Genomic DNA, 24,861 nt, shown 5'->3' with positions numbered 1-24,861 from the left:
CCAGACAGCACTCAGCTGCCTCCTTTGGACAGAGTTAATGCTCCATATAAGCCTCCCATGGGGTGTGTGAGCCCCAACCTAAAGTCACCTGACAGGCAGTGTTAGACACAGGGAAGACTCAGGCTCTTTTAAGCCACATCTGCATCCAATCTAGCTTTTTCTCCAAAGATAAAGATGGGAGGGAAGGACAAATAGACAAGTTTAACTCTAGTACCTAAGAACCTGTGAAAGAAAACAATTCAAGTTACAGACCAGGAATCCCCAGTGTGGGGAACAGGTCAGAGAACAGCAATATGTCAAATATTAACTTATTTACCAAAAAAGGGTGGGATAAGGGCAGGCTACATTTTTATAAATCCTGGAGGTTTTATACAGCAGACACCCTTCAACCCTTCCTCTCTAGATTTGATTAGGTGACACTGTACTCTAATGATGCACCAAAAAGTGGTATATCACAGAAATCACTGAGGAAAAGGAGTTTGTGATCCGAAAGGAGCTCAGGAGAGAAGGGGCTTTGCCCTGCTATTCAAATTCTTGTGTTCTGGTCCCTACATAAATAGCTGCTTCAATTACCCAGCTTCTCCTGTTAGTTCTTTGTTCTAATGGCCCAGAAAGCTCAGTGTTCTGCACTTTGCAGCCTCCTCTGCCCAAGACCCCACTCCCAGATCAAAGCTGGGGTTGGTCTCCTTGGTTCTGTTTCCCTTTTAAAAAATACTTGTACAAACAATCCTTTCCCACCCACTCCCCACAGACCTCAATGAAATAACATGGGAGCAGCAGCTGCTTCTACAGTTTTGTTTTGAAATGGTGTTAGATAAAATAAGGGAATAAATAGAGAATGGGTAAGAGGCCGACGCTCCATTCCACATCGTCACACTGTTAGAGGGAGTTCTAGTGCAGAGTCCTCAGCGGGCCGGTCCTCACATTGCTGGGAGGTCTTCTCGACCCCACCGCCCTCTTCATTGTCCATGCGGAAGGGGAGGCTTGAGGGGGACCACGAAGGGTGGAAATCATCATTCTCAGGGTCCTCTGGGTTACAATCTTCAGGCAACAGCGCTTCTAGAGTGGATGTTTTCCCCCCCTCTGATTTACAGAGGACAGCTGGGTCTGTGGGGCTGCAAGCCACCAGTGAGGTAACAGGGAGAGAGAAGACACTCAGATCCTTCTCCTTAGGGAAAGGGGGAGGGGCCTCTTTTGTACCAGGCTCTCCTTTTACCCCCAAGACTGGCCTCTGCTCCACCTGATAATAGACCAGAGGCCCGCTGTTCAAGTAGGATGGGTTGTTCACTGTTGAGGCAGTTGGGTGATCTGAGTTCTCAGCAAAACACAGGACAGAGGAGCCTGGGGGCAGCTGAGCCTGGATGAGAATGGGGGCTGTGAGGCCTGGGCACAGCTCTTCAGGAACAGCTAGGGGCTCCTCCAGGATGCACACACCCAAGCTCTCAATGCTAGAGTCCAGGCTGGCACTTGAGCCACTGGAGTCTTCCTCTGCCTTGAGCCGTTCCAGTTCCTCTGCGCTCTGCAGGTGCATCACTGCCGTCTCGTTCTCCGCAATGAACTCCTGGAAGTCCTGTGTTTCAGAGCCCTGTGCTCCTGGCAGGCTACAACTGGCAGTAGGTGAGGGATCCTCATCTGGAGCTGGGGGGCGGCTCACCTGCCGCTTGCTCTCTAGCTCCAGCTTCATGATGGTGTGGAGGTAGTGAGTCCGGACCCGGATAGGGTTAAATTCAATGCGCCCAGCCATATTCCCACAACCGTCTCGGGAGCAGCCACATGGAAAGGACATGCGATCCACCTGAGGGAGTAGACAAGGGCGTTGAGGCAAGATGAGACCAACATCATATCAACAATGGAGACAGAAGACATTATCTGGCAAACAAAGGCACTGGTGATTTGAGGTCTTCCTACAAGAAGAGATTAGCAACCAACTCAAAACAACATACAGTATGTTATGAGTGAACAGCATGAGATACGAATTACTAAACCACTTGCATTTCCATTCCAGTTCAGCCATTAAGTAATGGTGTGACCCCTAAGAAAGTCTTTTCTCTCTCTAGGCCTTTATTCCGTTTTCTAAATAAAAGGTGGACAAAAATTGCCAAAGGGCCCTTCCTCTTAAAACAGTCCAGAGATGGTGATAGCTCAGTTCTAAGAGAAGAAATGTACGTGTCTCAAAGACTTCCAGAATGTACCTGGTTTACTGATACAGAAGAAAAGGCTGAGGTCCAAAGCAATACATTCTGGGGAGACTAAGGCACTTTATATGGCACTAGAGTGAAGGTTCAAACAGTAACGGCCAACTTGCTTTGCTTTTTCTCTGAAGGTTGTTTAGTTCTGAAGCAGCTGCCAAGACCTAACAAGGCATATCTATCTGCATAGGAGATGCTTTCTACCTCCTTTATTTGTCTTTTGGACTTCGAAAAGCAGGGAGGACCCCCAAGTAAGCAAATAAACATATACAAATATATCTTCCTACAATACCAACTTCTTCACGTCTGTTAATACTAGACAGATGGCATTAGGGGACTTCAGTCTTTTTTGAAAAGCATATTTTGCCAGATTCAATACAGCTATTTGTTACCTATCGAAGCATAAGAATTAGGATAAATTCAACTGCAAAGACTGTAAGACATCTTCAGTATAAAAGTTTGAGATACATTTCATTCTTTAGGGTGGTACAACTCTTCCAGTTGAAATGACTCCACCAAACTCTTGTCAGAAAGCCAGCAAGGGGAAGAAGATTTCTGTCTTTCAGGACACTATGGATTTAAGGTCTGCCTGACCAAACATAAATCAATGAAAACAACCAATTGCTATCAGTCAATTCTGACCAATGTAAACGTGTCAAGAGTAAAATTGAGATCCACGTTTGTTTTCCATTTTTGAAATATTTTAAAATAACTTGTTATAGAAAATCTACAGCAAAAACATACCAATTCAAGTTCCTACGTGTACAACCCAGTGACACTGATTACTTCAAATTGTGCAACTGTTCTTTCTCCTTTTCTAAGTTCTTCCTTGCCATTCTCATTGGGTTGTCAATGGCCAAGTTTTGTGGATGTAAACTATCAGGCCTTTCTTCTAAGGTGCCTCTGGGTAGACTTAACCCTTCAACCTTTCAGTTAGTAGGCAATCACATTAAAAATGTCTTTGCCACCCAGATACACCATGATCTTGAATTACAGGACCTGAACGTTTTGATTTTTACAAAATTGGTAGTGAGACTGTGCATAAGTTTACAGATAGAATCTGCAGGCCCATCTCATTTCTCTGCTTCCTTTTATCTCAGAGAGTCAGTCAATATGTAATGAACAGCCACTACGTGCAAAATATAATCAAGCTGTTCCTCCACTGCTGACAGTGGCTTCTGATTTCCTGAGGTGTGACACACAGTCGTGGTAATGGGTATCCGACAGCCTGACGGTTGTGGAACTGAGTGTTCAGTTATGAGAAATCTACCCCTGGATGGTCAGCCTCCTGAGCTCACTGGCACCCACCCAGACACCCCTGGCCCTGGTGCATATATACCATCTCAGGCCGTGTTGGACTAACCTGGCATTTAATCCCAGCCTGGCTACAGGCACACGCTTCTGGGTCACAGTATAATCGACAGTCACAACCACACTCTTCCCGTGAGAGGCGAATGGCTCGAAGTTCTTGCTTTTCTTCAGCATCAATGCGGTGGACCCCGGAAGCCCTCAGCAAAGCTCGTCGCCTTTTGGTGGGCAGAGGCTGCAGGAAGAAATAATCATCCACCTCCACATTTTCCACATCAATATCTTCATCTGAAACATCATCCAGGGTCAGGCCCTCGGCCTCTACCGACTCCACTGTGCCATTCTTGGTCAGCTGTCAAGAGATAGGAAGGGTTATTCTCTTAAGCATCATCAGCGTTCTCAAAGATTATCTAGAACTGTCCAATAGAATATCTAGAGTGATGATCACTCACCAGTACAACTTTAACTCTGCTCACTTACTCATTCAATCACAAAATACATGTCAAGTATATTTTATATACCATGTACTAGAAGAATTAGGGAATGAAAGGACCCCAATTCCCATGAAGTTTATATACACACAGACAGACAATAAACGAATTGTTGTTGAGTCGATTCCCATTCACAGCGACCCACAAGGCTGCCTAGTCTGGCATTATCACAGGCACGTTGTTGAGTCCACTGTATTTTCTCATAAAACTTTCTGCCATTAGCGATATGTGACTATTAAAACCAAACCCACTGCCATCAAGCTGATTTGACTCACAGCAACCCCACAGGAGAGAGAAGAATTGCTCCAAAGGGTTTCCGAGGCTGTAAATCTTTACGGGAACGGACAGCCTCATCTTCTTTACACTTAACCCAGCATGTCACCAAGGTCCTTCACGTGAGCACTAAAAATACGGCTAGTGCAAATGAGGAACAAAATTCTAAATCTTAGTTTTTATGAAATTTAAATATAAGTCACATACAGGCATACCTGATTTTATAGTGCTTCACAGATTTTGTGTTTTTCACAAAGATATGTAGCAACCCTGTATTCAAGTCTATTGGTGCTATTTTCCAAAAGCATGTGCTGATTTCTTGTCTCTGTCACATTTTCATAACTGTCACTCTATGTTAAACGTTTTCCACAATGCTACATTGCACACTAATAAACAACAGTACAGTGTAAACATAGTTTGTATGTACACGGGATACTCACTTTATTGTGTTATTTGCTACACTGAGGGCTGAAATTCAATCTATAATATCTCTGAGGCATGCCTACATACAAGGGTAAGTCAGAAACTATTGCTGCAAAACCACAGAAACCTCTATCAAACAAAAATGTCAAACTATGAAGCTGTTGTTTCTCAACGTATCCTCTGTCTTGATCTACAGCCTTTTAAAGGCAGTGTTTCAATCACTTTAACCTTTTCCTGAAGAATTCTTCACATTGTAATTTATACCATATGAAAATGACAGGTTGGGCATTCTCATAGGATTCAGATGATGTTCCTTTTAATTGTTCTTTGAATTCTGAAAGAGCAAGATCAGAGCTGTAAGGTGGATAAGATAAAGCTTTCCTCTACAATTCTTGTAGGACAGCTCTTGCTACCATAGAAAAATGAGCAGGTGCATTGTAATGATGGAAAAAAATTCCCTGACACGACATTCCTGGCCTGGCATTTTTCTAATCAGTGCAGTTTTCAATTTTCTTAAAACTTTACAGTAAGCCCCCATGATTGTCCTGTATCCTTTAAGAAAACTATCAAGATTTTGTCCCTTTGGAACAATAGCAAAAAACAGTTGCCATCAATTTTGATCTGACCCCTCTACCCTGAAGTTGATTCATTCCATAAAATCATCTTCAGCTTCAATCTTACTTAAAAGACTGATGGAAAGATCAGCTCTTTGAGCTACCTGTAAGCTTACTGAGGCCAAGATGTTTGCTTAAAAGTGAAAATGCGGAATCCTGTGAGCTCCCAACTGCAGTAGCTATTGCATTAACGTTAATTCTATGGGTTTCTCGTACCAGTAGCTGGACTTCAAATAGTTTCTTCATTCGTTAAGGATGACTTTCTTGGCTCATTTTTGAGGTATTCCTGATCTTCCTTAAAATACTTTTATCCATTTAAGAACTGTTATTTTAGTGGGGCAGCATTCCTGTAAACTTGCTTCAGTGATTTGGGAAGATGTCCACACCTGAGCTTAATTAAAAATCTGGTATCAGCCTTGACCTTAAAATCGACTTTTCCCTGGCACAAAAGGGATTCTTTTATTTGAAGGCACCCTAATAAGACTAACACAAGTGTGTTACTGAGAGAATGTGTCTGCAGAGATGTTTTGTCTGGAATAAACCCATGCATGTAAGAACTAAAACCCTACTAGTAATCCATGTTGATTTACCCTTGTACATACAGTACATTGTACAGTACAAGTCAAAAATCTGTGAACATCAGTCTCCACGACCCTGAGACCAGAAGAACTAGATGGTGCCCAGCTATCTCCACGAACTTCTCTGAAAGGGATCGCATTTGAGTGACAGAAAGAAAATGTGTTACAAAACTCTAAATTATTAATTAAAAAGACCAGGCTTACTGGTCAAAAAGAGACTGGAGGAAGCTGAAACTAAGGCCTTCAACCACCCTTCATGTCTGGAAAGGAACTCACCCTTGTGGCCCAATTTTCAGCCAAGCTATAGATAAGTATATAGTGGGGACAGCAACACTACACTCAACAAGGTGTACTCACCATGGAATGACCAATCATTAAAAATCAAAAGGGTAACATTTACCTAAGGACAAAGTTGAGAAGAGATGGGAAGGAGGGTGGGAATGGAAATAGGAACCTAAGGAAGGAACTGGGATAACTTGTTGCATGGAGGGGATTGAAATCATTGAGAAAAAAATAATGTCTGATTTGTTGAATGTAAAATGGATTATCTTGTCTGTAAACTTTCACTCAGTTCACAATTAAAGGTTAAAAAAAAAGGATAACCTTTCAAACCACCCTCTAATTTGTACCCCATTGAATCTAAATCACCTTCTGAGAAAAAGGGTATAGAGCAAGGTATAGAAGCATAGTACAAGCCCAGCAGTTCCTCAGTGAACTTGAATCCCCACAGTGTGAACAATTATCTGTGCATACTCGGAGGAGCCTCATTTTAATGGTAAGAAGAAAAATAAGCCAATTACTAACAGCAATCAAAACCCTTGTTTCCAACACAGGGCCTGGAAGAAATGTGTTATTTTTTACTAAATTTCAAAGAAAAGCTTCATCTGTGGTAGAGGGGTGCACGTAATAGTGACTTACCCTACTTACAGGCAGAAATCTGGGTTCTAAAGTGGGCAGAGAGCCAGGGAAGGGAATCTTAGCGGAAGGACAAGTAGAAGAGAATGTATGGCTGAATGAGTTTTGAAAGCTCAACTGGAGAATTCAAATAAAGAAAATGAGGCCTTGTAGTCCCTGGGGCTCTGGAAGCTGTTAGCAGTGTGAAAGCCAAGTAACTGGAAGCTTTGGCTGAGTGCATCAGACAACTACAGCGTAGCGCTGGTAGAGAAGCAACTCCTAGGAGAGAGGTGATGCAATGATCTGGATAGTAAGCTACACACCAGGTCTTCAGTTTGAGGGGTTGAGGTGGAGTGGTGACGGGGGTAGGGACAGGGGAGGTGATGGGGAAATGAGAGATGTGAAATGGAATTTCTGGGATTCCCTAATCTGTACAAGGCAGGACAAGTGTTGGGCCCTTCAGCAGGGTGGCTCCTATCGACATCACCAGTGTTGACTTCCTCGTAACCACCCTCACTCCTGCTGTCTTCTCAAAGGTAAGAGATTAGAGATGCAGCAGAAGGAAACCCACAGGGACATGAGAATGTAGTGTATCTTGATAGAGGTGGCCTTTCAAATCAGTGAGCAAAGAGAGCCTTCTAGCCATTAAATGGTATTGGGGTTAAGTGGGTATTCTTTTGAAAAGAAACACAATTAACATTCTGAATTCACACCATTCATAACACTGAACTGTATGTGGGTTAAAGGACAATATAAGAAACACATAATAATCAAGTAATCAAGTATTGTTGTTGTTGTTGTTGTTGTTAAGTGCCATTGAGTATTAGATGCCTCCAAAAGGTCACAGCCTTGAAAGCGCAAGAAGCAGCTCTCTTATATGCTGTTGTCCTGAGTCAGAATCGGCAACTAACAGCAACTCTCATAAGCCTCCCCACTAGACTGGTGAAGTGGGGACACGCTCTAAGAAGAATATAAGGCCTGGGAAGGGCAAAGTGAGGGCTTTCTCTTGACACAAAGATGGAGAAGATGGCAAACTGCTACTGCTCACTTAATCTGTTAATATGTACAAATTGTGGAACTTAGTCTTGGATTTGCTGGCTGTGACCCTAGAACTCTTACGGGGGAGGGTGGGGGTGGTGGTGGCACAGAGGTTTGTTTCTTATTTTGCCAGGTCTTTCTGTTACCAGATCTAGGAGAGGGCAAGTTTCTTCTCAGGAGAGGGCAGAAAAGCTTCCATTGCTCAAATTATCTCCCTAACTGTTACCATAGCAGCAGGAGGGTGAAGGGGTCAGTGATGGAATTCCTCTGACAGAAGGAAGTCTGAATGTCATTCAAGTTAGAAAAACAGGTGTAGGGCTTTATGAGTACGCTGAAGCAAAGCAGACATAGAGCTCAAGGGAAGAAAGGAATGAGAGCTGGTCAGCCTACATCCTCTGCCTCTGCTTCTTTAACCTTAGGATACTGTTGCTATTTTGTGCTATCAAGCTGGTTCTGATTAATAGCAAACCTGTATAGGGTTTCAGAGAGCGGCTGGTGGGTGTGAACCGCCAACCTTGCAGTTAGCAATTCAGCGCCATACCAGGACATCCCCCTAAGACATTAGGGTGTGTCTTATTACAATTTCACCCAAGACACTGGATACAATGCAGCCACCTGTTTTCATGTGGGCCAACATGCTGAACTCATAAGAAACTTGGTGGCTAGGCCTAGAGCAGTACTCTCCAAATTTGGAACCAAAAACATCTGAGGACTCATGGAAAATGTGGCCATGGAGCACCAAACAGGAGTAAAATAGTAAATGGAGTGGTGGGGGTCCAAAGAGCCATCTGAGATGGGTCTCTGTGTCCCTTTCACCTCTGAAACTTGATAAATAGCTGGTGCTGTAACAGATGAAGACACAGCACTGTACAATTCTCTGCAGCAATTTGTTGCTACACCTAGAAAAGTGTGACCAGTTACAGAAACAGCAGGACTGACTGCTCCAGAGAAAGTGAAAGATCAAAAACCCGTTTCATGCATCGGAACAATGGCCAGTCATGTGACATGAAATTGAAACAGTGGGCTTCCTTAACTTCCTGGGTGTTCACATTTGAAACTTTTTTAAAAATTAGGGAAAAGCTGAGTATGAGAGCAGTATGAGGGTGAGGGATTGAACAACCATTTTGAGATCTCTGGTAGTCTCCCCACCAGGAATGAAACAAAAGGAGCCTTGGACTAAGAAGAGATTCCAAATCTGAGACTTCTCATTAGAAAGAGTTGGAATCCAAGTAGGAATCCCTACATGCCAAGGACAACTGTCAAATCAAAAAGACAATGGAACTAATGTGAAGATTGCTTAAATGGCAAATGGCAAATGTTTTGTTACTTATTTCTTTACCACAAGAAAAGAAAAGAAAAGAACCCAAGCTCTAGACGGTTTCCCACTTGATCTTGACACAAAGGAAGCACCTTCATCTTCTTGGCGTGGAGTTTCTCCTCCTTCAGATGCTCACGAAGAATCTCCCGATGGTTCACCTCCTGCTCTTGAGCAAACTCACAAAGCGTGTAGCTGCGGACAGAGTTATGGCGCTGGGCCATGCCCAGAGAGCTGCCACCCTGGCTGGGCACACTGGTGAAACCTTGGCGCCGGGCGAAGTAATACACAGTCACCTGGTCAAAGCGCACATTCTTCCTCCGCAGTTGCTTCTGTCGTTTCAGGATGGATGTGGCTAAGGAAGAAGCACAGAGTCCTGTTACTTCCTAACCCAGAGACGGCCATGGCCTATGTGGGGACCTCACTCTTCTCATCCATCTAGGGCTCCCTATTCCTGGAGAACCTTCTCATTTTCTAATTATAAATATACATTTGGAAGGGACCTTGAACCTCTAGACTGACTGCACCTAAGCAGATGACCACAAAAGCTGTTTTTTGACATCAGCTGAGAAGACTGCTTTGGAAAATTGTCTCAGGACTTAACAATCTACAGCTACACTATCCAATACAGCAGCCACTAGCCACACATGGCCATTTAAATCTGTATTCATGAAAATACAATAAAATGAAAAATTAGGTTCCTCAGTCCCACTAACCACATTTCAAGGGCTTAAGAGCCACATATAACTAGTGAATTGGACAGTGTAGATACAGAACATTTCTATCAGAACAGAAAATTATATCAGACAGTGTGGATCTATGGCAGGGATCAACAAACTTGTTTTGTTTTTTTGTAGAGATCCAGGAAGTAAATATTTTAGGCTTCAGAGGCCATAAGGCCTGTGCTGTACTTTGTCAGTTCTATCATTGTAGAATGAAAGCAATCATAAACAATATGTAAGCAAATGAAGGTAGCCGTGTTCTAATGAAACTTTATTTATAAAAACAGGTCACCAGCCAAATTGGGCCCATGGGCAACCACTGATCTGTAGTATCGTAAGTTATTTGCAAAAACTAATTGAGCCATAAGAATGAAAAAGTCTGGATCTACCCCAGACCCCAGTTGTTCAGGCAGTTAAGTATGTCCTGCTAGCTACAATTTCCTGAAACCAAATTATCTTACGCTTCAATACTCATTCTACACAATTAAAATCAGTTAGAATAAATGAGAGTTGTGTCTATGATATTACAGCAACAAAAGTCTTCCAAAGAACAAGGTTGTGCTAATAGTAGGAAAAATGATCGTTAAAGCCAAAGCTGGGCAGAAGAAACTGTCTCAAGAGTTGCCCCCTGGGCCCCAAAGCCTGGGTGCAGGCAGGAGGGAGTAGCTCACTCACGTGTGAAGCTAGCAGTTGTCGGAGGATTGAGGCTGTCGCAGCTGTCAGCACTGTCACTGCTGGAGATCTCATCATCTGAGTTGGAAACGGACGAGCCCACGTCCACATCATCAAACTTCCTCTTGAGACCCGAGCCCGTGAATGCATCCATTGGCTTCAAAGGGGTTTCCTTGGGGAGCCTACCACGTTGGCCCCAACACCCCTGCTCACCACCAGCTAGCCAGGCGCATTAGGATTCTGCCCAGGGAGAAAGGGGATGAGCATTCCTGTCTAAGACAGGCCTCCCCCAAGTGTACACACACAGCCCTCTAATGGAAGTAAGCAAGCACCTGAGCTAGCACTCATGGCTGCTCTCTTGAGACTAGGTCATTTCTCTACTGATTTCGGCCACCATTCTCCAGCCTTTTGTTTCCCCTCAGACCCTCCAGTCCCAATCACACTTCCAGTCATGAAATGAGTAGCAGCAGCACCTCTGCCAGTGGAGCTCAAGGCCTTGGGTTCGAAGCCAGCTAGGCTCTAGGCTTCATTAGACCACGGGTAACAGAAGCTGCTCTCTGATCACACAGATCACTCCAAGGGGCTAGGAGGAGGGACTGGAGATCAAAGGCACAGTTAGGATTTCCCTAAACCTAGACCCAGACCTAATTATTTTTCCCAGTGATAATATAGCTTGGCATTTCCCAAAGTGCATACCGTAATATACAAGTTGCAAGACTATTAATAGCTTTTACATGGAAATAGGACAGTTGTGTCAAAATAGTTTGGAACCTCTTAGACTCTTCCAATATGCTAATGAACATGAGTTGTTAAGTGCCATGGAGTCGGTCACTCATAGTGACCCTTTACAGGGTTTTCCAAGGAGTGGCTGGTGAGTGTGAATCACCGACCTGGTGGTCCAGTGTTTTAACCTACAGCGCCACACCAGTACTAGTGTGTGTGTGTGGGGGGGGGGGGATGGTTTGCGAAAACAGAGTGCAATCTTACACAAACCTGGTTAAGGAGCCCTTTATTTCCAACATTAGTGAGCAAGGCGTCCTTGGAACACACTGTATGAAATACTGCTTTGCTTTGGACTCTCATTTTCTAAAGACATTGGCAGCCAGGAAACAACCCTTTACCCAGATCTTCACCAGTATAAAGTGTCTCATCAAGTTCCTAAAAAGGTCAAATTTAATACTGGAGAATGGATGGGAGATTAGAATCTGCACTGGTTTCAAAACCCACAATCTTCCCCAGTCTCATGCCACGTCATGAAACAGGGCTCATCTGATGTCCATCCTCCTCTGTGCAATGAAAATGGAGCTGGACAATCTCTGCCTTCTGTAAAGAAGCCAGGCAAGAGAAAACGAATCACAAAAGAAGTGACAATTTACAGATTACATCAACATGGCAGTTTTCAGCACAACCAAAGAGTCTTGAGATAGTCCACTTTCAAGATAGAAATCTTCTTCCTTCTCCATCTTTGGACTAAGTTCCGGAAGTCCATGAATCTGCTCAGCAGAAATGCTGTCCAAGCTCCAGCCACGTGTGATGAGGTAGGAAGCTTCCCTTGCTCTGCTTCAGTAATGCCAGAATCTCCCCAGACTATGACCTCACTAGTTGCTAATTATGCAGCAGGAACAACACTGCCCAGAAAGACAGGGCTGCATTACTGCAGAGCAGCTAACCAGAATGCACTATGGTGTCTCTCAAGGGCTGCCTGCTCCAGTGCTGTTTCTCTGGGATCAGCCCCTACAGAGCCCACTGAACCTGATAAGTACTTTGAAGAAGACATTTCTCACCCTATCTATTCAGACCTCACCAGAATTCTGCATTCAAATCGCAAAATGTACCTATGAATCCTCAGCCTTTATAGGTCTCAGACAAGCACATTCCTGAAACAAATTTGGCCAGGGAGAAGAAAAATAATCAAGTACTTGATAAGAATTGTAATTAAATTTGAAAAACAAGCCTAAAGTACCAGTTCTGTTCAAGTTACTGATCCTGCTATCAGAGGTCACGTTTCTAGGACATGGTAAGAATAGAGAAAACCAAGGACATTTTTATGGGTTAAGATTTTAGCTGAGTTTGTCGTCTTGGTATGGTGCTGCAGGATAATGCATAATGCACTGGACCCGCAAAGTCAGTCGGACTGCAAGATCAGCAGTTCAAACCCATCAGCCGCTCTTCAAAAACCCTACATAGGGCCGTTATGAGTCTCTTCTGAAGTTGTAAATCTTTGCGGGAACAGAAAGCCTCTTCTTTCTCCCATGGAGTGGCTGGTGGACTTTGTGGTTCGAAGCCCAGCATTTTTCCTACAGTTGTTACCACATTCCCTAAGATTCCTAGAACTAACAAATTTCTTATTTCATTCTACTACTGTGTGGGTCAAGAGTGTAAATAAGATAGAATAACGCTGGCCATTAAGTTTAATGCTGTTTCCCTCTGACTTCAGAAACACCTTTATCAACTCATGAGTAATCAAATCGAGCTGAAAATCTACCTTCTGAAAATGGCCTTGTGCAAGTCACAGCTTCAATTTTAACGGAACTTCAGTTCGTGCTGCACTCAGGAAAAGTGGCTATTTCCTCAGTCTGCAAGCGCTCAGAGGTTTAGGGCTGGAGGTAAATGTACACTCTGGTTCTTTGCACAGGTGTTCCTTTGCTTCCAATACCCTCGCCTACATGTGAGTCTTTCTCCTTCAGTCCCACAGGAGCTTGGGTATCGTCCAAAAGCTTTACAACTAAGATTCTGCACTGTCTTAATCCAGCTGGAGTTACCATTTCTCTTCGGGTTACTTTTTGCACACCCTGCTCCATCGGATAAGTTGTTGTTGTTGTTAAGTGCCGTCAAGTCGATTCTGACCCACAGTAACCCTGTAGAGGGTGGGTTTCCAAGGAGCAGGTGGTGAGCTTGAACCACTGACCTTGCAGTTCAAATGACTTTGCAGTCTGACACGTGAACCCACAGCGCCACAATAAGTACTGGACTGCAAACCACAAGGTCTGGGGTTTGAGAGCCCACCAGCCACTTCACAGAAGAAAGATGAGGCTTTCAGCTCCTGCAAAGATTGGAGCCTTGGAGACTGTAAATCTTTATGGGAGCAGATAGCCTCATCTTTCTCCCTTGGAGCAACTGGTGAGTTTGAATTGTCGACCTTGTGGTTAGCAACCCAATGCTTACTCCATGGTGCCATGAGGGACTGCTATAACTCAGAACTGACCGGGTGGCAATGGGTTGGGTTTAGGGGCAGCCAGGATTGCTGGCTGCTGTTTTCATTCTCTTTTCCCTTTTTTCTGTATCTTCCCCACTTCCACTCCGGAACTGGTTTCTGGGCAATGATGGGGACAGGGGAGAAAGAAGTAAAAATAGGTATGGCATCCAGGAGAAAAATATTTTCCTTAAACTGCCAGAGAAAAAGGTGAATTTGTGGCTTAATATGCATACTGGCCTAAGATCTAACTACTGCATTAACTGAGATGTCACTTCAGAATATTGTCAAGGAGACCCTACCCCACCCAGGACCTGCCAGCATCACTTTCTCTGACATTAACCCGATTACAATAACAACAACAAAAATTCTGTTCTGTCCTGACAACTGATGTAACTTCAGATTTCAACCCTGCTCTCCTTGTCCAACTTTGTTTGAATGTGGGCACCAAGAACAGCAAATCCCATCCACTTCCACTGTGGCTGGAGATCTTTCTTTGCAATAGCAACAATTAGAATAAGTTTCACACATTTTTCACTTCAAATTACACATTAATCACCTTTCAAATTACAACTAAAAGCCAGTCATCTCACCTTTGAACTATTCATTTATGAGGATCAACGCTTACCCTAGGTATATAATCCCCTTGCTTAAATCCATACCGACATAAAGTGCCACTGGAGATGTAGGTCATAAGCGACAGTTAACTGTCAAAATGAACAACTCAAACAGCAAATGCTTTAGGAGGAAACAATGTAAACCTCTATAAAAGCTTTTCAATGCCAGTGAAAAGAAGTATTAGCTGATACTTTCTGGTTACATGCCTTGTGGTCTTTTTTCAAATGTTTCTAGATGAACACTTCCTAAACGTATATAAAATAGTTCAGATCTACAAGTATATATAAAGTATATAAAAGACATTAGGCTGGCACGAGATGAAATACATCTACCAGCATATTTGCATTTTTAGATCTACATTTTTTCAGGCCTATGAGGAGTCCTACAACCACCAAACAGTGATGAAAGACTAGTAAAGGAAGGGGGGGGGGGGAACCACCAGATTGTGGGTACAGAATGTATATGCACATACGCAAAGTTTAGTTAATATAAGCCTCTCCTTAAATGAGTCCAAAATAACAAAGTATTTCTCACAAGAGAAAGCCTCTCCACTGGCCTGTAAGCCAACCTTCTACTAAAGGTCAAGGGGCCCAAATCTCTAGTTTGAGTGACAGGGCCACCACCCATAGCTACTAGAAGGAAGGTTGGTTACTAAGTATTGATACAACTGGATACAATGACCTGTCCTATTTCTCCTTTTAAAAGATAGGATAGAAATTCTCAAATAACAGGAATTTTATGGATTCATGTGTCCTTGGGATCACTGCATGTTAAGTGAAAACATCCTGTCTAAAGTGGGTAGTTAAAGAAAGCAATGACAACCCCGAACTGACTTTTGACCCATTCCTTGATACAAGTTTGAAATCTGGCTTTCCATGTGTAAATCACCATCCTATAGGGAACACAAGATCTGTGTGGGAGACCTGAATACGACGCTGCAGGAACCACTTTATCGGGACATTTGTAACTCTGGTACACACCAATTGCCTGGCTTGGGAGATTTGCAAGATGGACAGTCAGTAAAAGAAAATCTGAATCAACTACGGATTTACCTTGAACTGAAAACTGCAGGACTAAGGGGACAGACAGTACGCCTCCTGGGGACACCGTATAACATTTCATACTGAAGAATGGTTTGTGTGTCAAACTGCCACTCTAAGCCTCTTTAAAAGGATAAATCAAGGCCATAGCACTAAAAGGGATGGATGGCAGGCAGCTGCGTGTTGGGGCCTGTGAATAAAGATCAAGCTAGCAACCAGGGCAAGTGATGCTTTCATTTTCCCATACAACGCCAGAAAAATGGGAAAAATGGGAGACATCAGGAGCTAAAGGGACATGTCAAGTCACCAGTTTCCCTCAATGGATACCCGTGCTGAATTCTTCCGATCTGGGCTCATTTCTCTTTGATTCTTACTAACCTCTTCCCGCTCATTCCAATCATCTGCAGCCCCGACCTAGCCTTCCTCATCCCTTCCTGCCTGCTACTCACAAATTCCCAACCACTCCTCCCACATTTTCCCCTATCCTCCCTCCCCCTTTCTTCACTTCCCTCCATCCTACATCATCTTCACTCCATTCCGAACTCAAGCGTCTCTCGCAATCCTGCCGGCTTTCCAGCCACCCATCGGTCTTCCCTGCGCTGCCCCCGCAGCCCCGGCCAGTGTCCTCGGCGCCCCTCGCTCCCACGCCTCTTCCTGACTCCTTTCCTTCCCAGCGGCGCCCTAGCTCCCCGCCCCCCGACCGCTCCCGTCCGAGCTTCCTTCATTTCTGACCCCTCCATCCGCACGGCTCGGGGCTTGACCACTCCTCCACAGCCTCCCGAGGGCCGATCCCGAGAAAGGACGAGGCGGCACCCTCCGCCCCGCACCCCCAGGCCCATTACCGGCCCCGCCGCAGCTGCCTCCTCCCGTGATGGTCTCTGCCGCCCCCGCTGCCGCCGCCGCCCTAACCCGGGTGGGAAGGAGGAAGGAGAACGAGTCCCAGGCCCCGCGGCGACGGTCGGGGAGCTCCCAGGGCAGCAGGGCGGGGAGGTAGGGTGGGTGGACAGACCGGCCGGCAGGCGGCGGCTGGCGGGCAGCTCCGGCAACTCGTAAGCCCCTGGCAGTAGCTGCACAGAACCGCCCCGGCTCCGGCTAACAATAGGCTCCGGCCGCAGCGCTCTGGCTCTTATAGGCGCCGGCACGTCCTGGCCGAGCCCCGGGGCAGGATGGGAAATGGAGTCTACGTGCGACCCCACGCCCAGCGGCATGCCGGGAGTTGGAGGCAGAGAGGGGCTCAAAGCCGAGAATCAGCAGGCGAACAGGCTTGGGAGGCGGGGTCTCTCTGCTGCAGCGGACCCTGGGAAAGCGAGTTTAGGGTCGATGCAGCCTTTTGAAGGGGAAGAGAAGGGACCCTCAGCACTGATCTTCAATGACTAAACAAATTCTCCATCAATCCTCCCATTTTTCTGTTTCTAGGACATGGAGCCATAGTCCCATGCCTACGGAACATAATACTCCTTCTCCTAGCTCAAAGATTCTTACTCTTCAGCAACCTGACTTGCTGGTGCCTACCCAAGGTACAAACAAAAACATAAAGTAGAAGCAACTATTATTTACTGAGTTATCCATTTATGTGACGTACTGATTTATGTTTTCCTTCAATCCTTTATTTTTTTGTTTTTTAATATTGTCTGATCTTGACAACTCCACCCCCTTTTTCTTTGCAACGCATTTTTAATTGGGAGAAGACGACTCAGAATTCTGTCAGAAGTTTTATGTGATTTGCCACTGCCATGCAACCTTGGTTTCTTAGTAATGTCTCCTTCTTGACCTTTGTTATTAAGTTCCGACTCATAGCGACCCTGTATGGGGCTTCCGAGGAGCAACTTGAGTTTGAAGCGCCGACATTGTAGTCCAGTGCATTAACCTGCAGCGCCACACAAGGTCGTAAAAGATGTAGTTGCATCCACTTTACCCTTTTTATTCTCCCCTCCCACTATGCTCAACTCCACTGGTCTACTGTCCTCCTAGCAGTTCTATTTTTCCACCTGCGAGGTGCCAGGATTAATGCCAGGACTGCAAGGTGGGCGGTTCAAACTCACCAGTCATCCCTCGGAAATGCCATACAGGTTGCTGAGTGTGAACTAATTCGACAGCACTTAATCACAGACTTACTCCTTCGCTTTATACTCAAATGTTCCCTTACCAGACAGACCTTCTCTAACCATACTTGCTAAAACGGTGTTTCCCCTTCAGTCTCAATTTCCTTGCCTTTTATCTCTTCATAGCATTTAGTATCTAATTTTTGTTTTCAATCTTCTTTCACTTGACCAAATTCCTTGAGAGCAAGAAATTAATTGGTTTGTTTACTGTATCCTCAGCACTCTTACAAAGTTCACTGGTATTTAGCATTTAGGAGCCTTGGGCATTTTAACTGGGTAATTGGGTGGGTGGGTAGATGTATGCCAGGATTTGAACTCGTTAGGCTTTTTACTAAGCTGGGTACATTTTTACTGCAACTAAGACACTATGTGGAGTCCTGGTGTGGCACTGTAGGATAAGCACTGGACTGCTAACCACAAGATAGGTGGTTCAAACCCATCAGCGGCTCCTTGGCAACCCTATGTTGTTAAGTGCTGTCGAGTAGGTTCAGACTCATAGCTACCCTTATACAGTTTCCAAGAAGCGGCTGGTGAATTTGAACCACTGTCCTTGCAGTTCAACCCCACCTTTTGGTCCAATGCTCATACAGAGTTGCTATAAATCAGAACTGACCTAGTAGCACTCAGCAAGAAACCTGGGAGCCAGATTTAGTGGTTACCAAAACATTTGTTTTAGAGAGTTTGAACGACTTGGGAGAAGTGCCAAGAATTTCATTCCTTTTCCTTAACTGACATCAGAGGGAGTAGGAAATGAATTAAATTGCAAAATGCAAAAGCTGATGATTTCCTTATCTGCTAACATTTAGGTGTGATAAGAGCTAAGAGCTCATGATCAAAAGTGTGAAACCCGGAGCCAGATTGCTTGATTGTAAATCCTAATTCTTCCACTTACAGTGATCTTGGACAATTTAGCTTCCTAAATGTGCAAACTGGAGATAATAATATGTATCCCATAGGGTTTTGTAAAGATTAGTTAATATCTCATAAAATGTTTACAACATAAAATGTTTACAACATAACAGTACTATATAAATGTTATCAAAAGTTTCTATTCAGTTGTTCAATAGGTTCTGTTCACGATTTTGTTTTTCCTAGACACAAAGAAGGAAAATAGGAAAAGTCCCCAGACTACTCTGCAGAATCTGTTAAATGACAAAAAACTAGCATAAAGCCATGTTGGATAAGCTAAGGAAATGTCTCAAATGTCTACACACCCAGAGTGGTGGATATTAGGGTACCACTGACCCTAATGCCAAAGCTTTGTTGGTTCATGCCATGAAACTAGAAGAAAGCTAAATCCAGGCCAGCAAATCCTTTGAGAAGATGTTAAGTTGCTAAGTGCTATAGAGTTGGTTCTGACTCACAGCAACCCTGTATATGGTTTCTAAGGAGCAGCTTGTGGGTTTGAAATGTTGACCTTTTGGTTAGCAGCCTAGTGCTTATCCTACAGCACCACATCAGGAGAAGTTAGCAGTCCAATCAGTCAAAAGATCTGAGTAGAAATGCTGAAATGACATCTGGACTTGTAACATCACAATTTGTCATAAAGTCATTTATTCACATTTTTTTGTTATAATAGAATCACTAAGTCAGTTACTACATTGTCAGTACACCCAAAATAACTGCAATTCTGCTCCAGCCTAAGAAGAAATCATGAAGGGCAAATGTCAGGAGGCTTTTGTCTAGAAAGCTCAAGTACAATAGAATAGAAAATACAAAAGAAGTAAAAAGAAATACTGTATTATTAATGTGAATGACATTAGACATCTAATTTCAAATGGATGCAACCTATGTAAGGACCAGCTTGGGCTACACAAATCATGGATGGGTGGTTTGTTTTGGGGGCAAAGATGTCTAAGCAGACCAAGAGAAAAAGGCATGTGACCAACAACAGGCAACTGCACACAGCAACCATATATGAAAACCAAAAATCAGATTTCATTCACTCAACAGTATTTTTATTTTGGTTTTACACAGTTACAGCTACATGTGTATATGGTCAACAGTATCCTAAATTTATCAAACAACTGAATAGTTGCTGGGCTTTATACCCATCACCCTTTTAACTTCCGAAAGCCTTAAGACTTCAGCATTCTCTCTTTTTTTTTAGATATGAAAGTTAGGTTTGAGAGATTTTTTTCCCCAAGGTCACTCAGAAAGCAAGATCTGGGATTTGAATGTAGGCCTATCTAACACTGAAGTATATGCTGTACTATCTCTTACCATCAAAAGATAAATGAGAATACTCGCTCCAGAAAAGTGAAAGTAAGTAGGACAGAGAATAATACGATCTTCTTAGAGAAAAAATTAAGATGAAATTCTGTTCAATTATATTTGCTTTTCTGATGAAACCTGTAGATTTATCTTTGAAGTTGAATGTTACTTCCCTACTTTAGCTATATTCCAGACCTAGTGAGACAGACAATTCCTCTTTGTGATTTACTCTACACTGACAGCAAGAGACCAGTATGTGTAAATCTGGAAAAAACATGGTCCCACGGCAGATAACAAAAAAGCTGTTATGAGTGGATTCAAGGACAGTCTTAAGAAGGCCATGCATACATTTATTTATGTAAATAACACACGTACATAGTTCCATCAAAAAAGCAAAATAGCAATCAGGTTTGAGGAGTGAGTTTAGAGAGGGCAAGCTTAATCTCAAAGAGGTACATGAAAACCTAAAGTAAAGTTATAAAGATATCTAAGGAAAAATATTAACTAAATCCTTACTGAAAACTTACGAGGTCAGGAAGAAATCAGGAATCTGCAGTGATTAAAATGAGCAACATATACTTCAGCTTAAACAAATCTTATACATGAGAGCACAGACTCACATAAGATATTATTGCTCATGTACCGAAAGATTCCATACAGTAAAAAATGGAGACACAATAGCAGTACTTTAAATAGAAAGTTATAATTGACATACATCCAGTTGAAATTTTTAAGCTATATATAATTTAAAATCTTTGAATTTCAGCATGGCAATGCTAGATCTAGATGCAATTGTCAAGGTAACATTGTTGAATATCATAGCTTAGATCTAAGCTGACACAAAACATCAGATCTGGAAGCAAGGAAGGATACAGAAAAGATGTGGAAATGGATGGAAGTTCAAGGTCACCGGTAAAATACAAGGTTATTAAAAGAAGCATGGAAAAAATAAAGAAAAATGTAGAAAAATACAGGTGCTGGTGACAGTTTGAAATCACAGAGAACCATTTCAGCTCATTCCATTTTGCAGTATTCTTTCTCATTTAAGCCTTGTTGTTAAAGTGCCATTGAGAGGGTTCTGACTTATAGAGACCCTGTATAGGGTTTCCAAGGAGCAGCTGGTGAGTTTGAGCCACCAACCTTGTTGTTCAGAACAACCTTGAGATCCAGTGCTTTATCCCACAGCACCACACCAGAACTCCTTAGATACAATGAAACAAAACTTTAACCACAAACTAAAATATTTTAGCAGAAAAGCCTTACCCCACTACTTAGAGAACAGAACATTTGCAGGAAGAAAACCAGGGAAATGCTGTATGATTATTCTATCTTGTTGCTAAATGCCACTGAGTCGGTTCTGGCTCACAGCAGCCCTGTATAGGATTTCTGAGGAGTAGTTGATTGGTTTGAATCACTGAACTTGCAGTTAGTAGTCAGTGCTTCTCCTACACAAGAACCCATGTTGTTGTTAAGTGCTATCAAGTTGGTTTCAACTCACAGAAACCCTGTATAGACAGGGTTTCCAATGAGCAGCTGGTGGGTTTGAACTTGACATGGTGATTCACAGTCCAGTGCTGATCCTATAGCCCCACACCAGGAGTCCAGGACTCATGAATTAGTATATAAATGATATAGTCAGGTGGGCCATTGATGCAGTTCCTGTTGAGATTAGAGTTCTCAGAACAGACCCGTAGGGGCCATAACACAAAATTCCTACAGGAAACCATCCAAGGCTTAGGAAGCAGACTAACAAAGGATTCATTACAATGATAAAGCGACTCTTCAGTTTCAGTTCTCCAGCCCCCAACTGTGTGGAACTGTTAGGCACTGACCAGAGAAAAAAGCTACAGTGAAGAGGGAAAAAGTCAAGCCCTGACTTCAAGTTTTGTACTCCAAATTTGTGCTTGCAAAAGGGAATGCAAAAGTGTCATTTGATCCTTCATGACAGTTTGCAAGACCGCCCACATCTCTGCAGCAACCCTACACAAAATACTTCCTTAGCATACTTGGGGATACTCAAGGCCTGCAGAGCATTATTTCATTAAGCATCAATCAGAAATGTGGAGTCCGATTATTTCAGGGCCTTTTCATATACCTCAAGTCTGCCATGTGTCCCCTCCAACTTACAGTGATAAGAGTCATGGTCATGCTCTGCCCTCAAAAAACACTCAGTACCTGACTTCTAGGGAACAAAATGGCATCTGCTCTATGTAGACTTCTCTTCCTGAGTTCCTCACAGACTCTGTTTTATACTGTTATTTCTTTCCAGTCAATACTACCATCTTCCATTTCTCTCCTTTTCAATAGCTTACAATTAAGTCATTCATGAGAGCAAACACTAAGTGGCAGCAATCTTATTACTTAATAGACACACTTCATGCAATGACCTCCCTGCCTTGTGTCCCTCTTCACTATCAAGTCTATATATGAGCTTGTTAAGTGCCATAGAGTGGGTTCCGATTCATAAGGCGCTTGTATAGGGTTTCAGAGGAGCGGCTGGTGAGTTTTAACTGGCAACCTTGCAGTTCAAACCAATCGTTCAGTTCTACAGCACCAACCATATGATATATCAAAATAATTATATGTATCATTTGCATTATGCAAGAGTCACTGATTTACAGATTTGGGAGAGACTTTAAAAGTAACCTAGTCCAACCCTCTAAATCGTTAAAAAAAAAAAATCAAAAACCTCAACCTAGGAACATAAAACAATCAGAAATATCTCCCCAAAAGCCACTGAAAAAATATTTTAGCCTAATATGTCAAGTTGCCCAAGTCATTTTTAAACAAGGTGGTGATTTTATTTTTTCGGCTTCCGTTTTCAATCTGCCTAAAACCAAAAGGAATTAGACCATATTGCAGGTTGATTTTAATGAACAAAAATCTCTGTATAAAAACATTTAAGCTTTATCAAATGCTTTAAAAACACACACAACTTCGAAGCCAATACAGTATCTGAGAACATCATTGGTGAGTTTTTTTCACGTCAACATAATCTGCAAAGGGACTTCTGGATAAATCTTTACATGTGGTTTTACATATTTGCACATACACACACACACACACACACATACATTTTAAAGGAAGAACAAAAACATATGGTTAGAATGAATGGGATGGGAATTAACTTCCTGTGAAGCTTATATATAAAAGAATACTACATGAGTACAATAACTCCCTATTACAAAAGGACACAGGGAAGGGAAAACACAGCAGGAATTAGCCTAACTCACTAAAAACAGTCTGAGAATGTCATTCAAGGATAGTGAAATTTGGGAGTTACAGACAATCCCTAGTTTTCACCATCTCAAATTCTGCAAATCTGGTAACTGCTGATGTTTTTAAATGATTGCTGCTTTCATGTTTTTGGGAGGTCCTGATTTTTCATCATTATTTAGGTGTGGCTGATCCCTCAGTCCTCATGCAATGTTCAGTTCTAGTCACCTGAAGAGCCACAGTTATAAAGGGTGCCAAGCACAGGCTATAACGGGTGGCAGTATTGTGTGATGGTTAAGAACCAGAATGCCTGGGCTTGGATTTCAGCATCACCACCTGCTAGCTGCCTATTATTAACAATGTACTGAGCCACTCAAGTGTGTCCATTTCTTCATCTTAAGTTAGGAGTCATAACAGTACCTTCTTCACAGAGGTTATTATGACAATTGAAGGTAATCCATTTAATGAATTATCATATTGCCTGGATAAGTAAGTGCTCAATTAATGTTGACTAAAATTACTATTATTAATATCACCCCCAAACCAAAATCAAATCCACTGCCTTTGAGTCAATTCTGACCCATTGAGACCCTTTAGGACAGAGTAGAACTGCCCTATAGGGTTTCTGAGGCTGTGGTCTTTAGGGAAGGAGATGGCCACAATGTTCTCCCACAGAGCAGCAGGTGGATTTGAACCACCCTGGCCTTTAGGTCGGCAGCTGAGCACTTTTACTGAAGCACCACCAGAGCGCTCCTAGTAGCATTACAGAGAAACAAAAAGAAATTTTTTATTCTCGATTATCTTTCTTTGATGAGGTTTTCAGAGGCCAATGTGGCAAAAAGAGGAGATGCTTGTACGTTTGATGCGAGAGATTAAGGACCTCATATTACGAATATAGATGCTAATTTTTATATTACAAAAAATTACCTGGCTCCATATCACAAGTTTAACATCTTCCCATTAAACACCACACAACTTCCACCATCATTACGGCCTACATACACGTTAAACGATGTGGAGTTTCTATTGATATTCAACAACAATAGTGTCCATAAACTGTAACTAAGAAATCACTGCAGAGCTGCACAGTGAGCAGTAATCTGCGTGTGCCACAAAGCTGGATCAACAGAGGGCTGGAATTCTGCCTCCATGGCTCAGATCCTCCTACACACAGTCAGATAGGTCAGATTCCTGCAGTCGTTAATGCTCCACTCACATCCCCCTGCCAGAGAGGCGTTTCCAAAAGGTGAAGGAAGCAGCAACCATTGAGTATGGAATGCTTCATTCCTACTTCAGTATTATATGATAGCTATCATTGGTTTCCGCTGTAAAAAGACAAAATAGAATGGTCTTTAGTTACCTGTAAAACACAGCTTGAGAAAAAAGTGAAACAACAACACACAGAATGAGGAAATACATAATCTCTGTGAGAGAAGGGGAAAATAAAAACAATAGAGCTAGGCAAAAGCCAGTATACTTTACTAAGGTGCACAGAAAACATTCACTATAAAACATGCCTCTAGGGGGCACTGAGCTTCTAGTAAGGGTGGTCATACATGATGGTTCTACAACAGAATGGTCATAATTGGTGGTTAAGTGCTCTGGAGTCGGGTTCTAACTCATAGTGTCACTGTTTGGGGTTTCCGAGGCAATAAATCTTTATGGGAACAGAAAGCCTCATGTTTCTCTTGTTGAGTAGCTGAACGTGTGGTTTAGCAGCCCAACTCTTAACCACGACACTACCAGAGCTCCTTGATGATCATAATTACTGTCCCTGAAATGTGCATGTAAAAAATGTTGAAATGACCAGAAAGAGAAAAGCTTTTATTTCCTCATTTGATGGTTGATATCTTCCCTAACTCTTCTCAAAAATGTAACTTACAAAAAAAGCTGTTATTATTTTATTACCTTTCATTGTGTCCAGAATAAAACAAGCTTCTTCCTGAAAGTTCTGAATCATC

At 42.9% G+C, this 24,861-nt stretch overlaps 2 protein-coding genes across 4 annotated transcripts in view; both read right to left on the bottom strand.

Moving 5' to 3' along the window:
- Window positions 1-206: 206 nt before the first annotated feature.
- Window positions 207-16,326, bottom strand: CSRNP2 (cysteine-serine-rich nuclear protein 2). Its single transcript, XM_006870042.1, has 5 exons — window positions 16,211-16,326; window positions 10,521-10,757; window positions 9,219-9,478; window positions 3,553-3,849; window positions 207-1,795 (listed from the first exon to the last, which is right to left on the bottom strand). The coding sequence occupies exons 2-5, from the start codon at window positions 10,669-10,671 to the stop codon at window positions 872-874; spliced, it is 1,632 nt and encodes a 543-aa protein (XP_006870104.1). The 5' UTR covers window positions 10,672-10,757; window positions 16,211-16,326; the 3' UTR covers window positions 207-871.
- A 7,464-nt stretch (window positions 16,327-23,790) lies between these two features.
- TFCP2 (transcription factor CP2) overlaps window positions 23,791-24,861 on the bottom strand; it is a 47,869-nt gene continuing 46,798 nt past the window's right edge. For 2 of the 3 annotated variants that reach the window (XM_006870040.1, XM_006870041.1), the window contains 2 exons: window positions 24,809-24,860; window positions 24,188-24,225 (listed from right to left, as the gene is read on the bottom strand). In XM_006870040.1, coding sequence (XP_006870102.1) covers window positions 24,188-24,225; window positions 24,809-24,860 — 90 coding nt within the window. Of the gene's footprint in view, window positions 24,226-24,808; window position 24,861 lie in introns of all 3 variants that reach the window. The other variant, XM_006870039.1, reaches the window with a different exon arrangement.

The sequence above is a fragment of the Chrysochloris asiatica genome, unplaced genomic scaffold, assembly GCF_000296735.1.
Source record: "Chrysochloris asiatica unplaced genomic scaffold, ChrAsi1.0 scaffold00138, whole genome shotgun sequence".
Lineage (NCBI taxonomy): Eukaryota > Metazoa > Chordata > Mammalia > Afrosoricida > Chrysochloridae > Chrysochloris > Chrysochloris asiatica.
Note: the sequence above shows the minus strand (reverse complement) of the source record. Positions and strands in the feature narration are given on the sequence as shown.

Coding starts and splice junctions, on each gene's coding strand:
- CSRNP2 (XM_006870042.1), bottom strand. CDS start 10,671: ATGGATGCATTCACGGGCTCGGGTCTCAAGAGGAAGTTTGATGATGTG. Junction 3,850..9,218: donor TCCACGCCAAGAAGATGAAG/GTGCTTCCTTTG, acceptor ATCTCTTGACAG/CTGACCAAGAATGGCACAGT. Junction 1,796..3,552: donor AGGCTGGGATTAAATGCCAG/GTTAGTCCAACA, acceptor CTACTCCCTCAG/GTGGATCGCATGTCCTTTCC.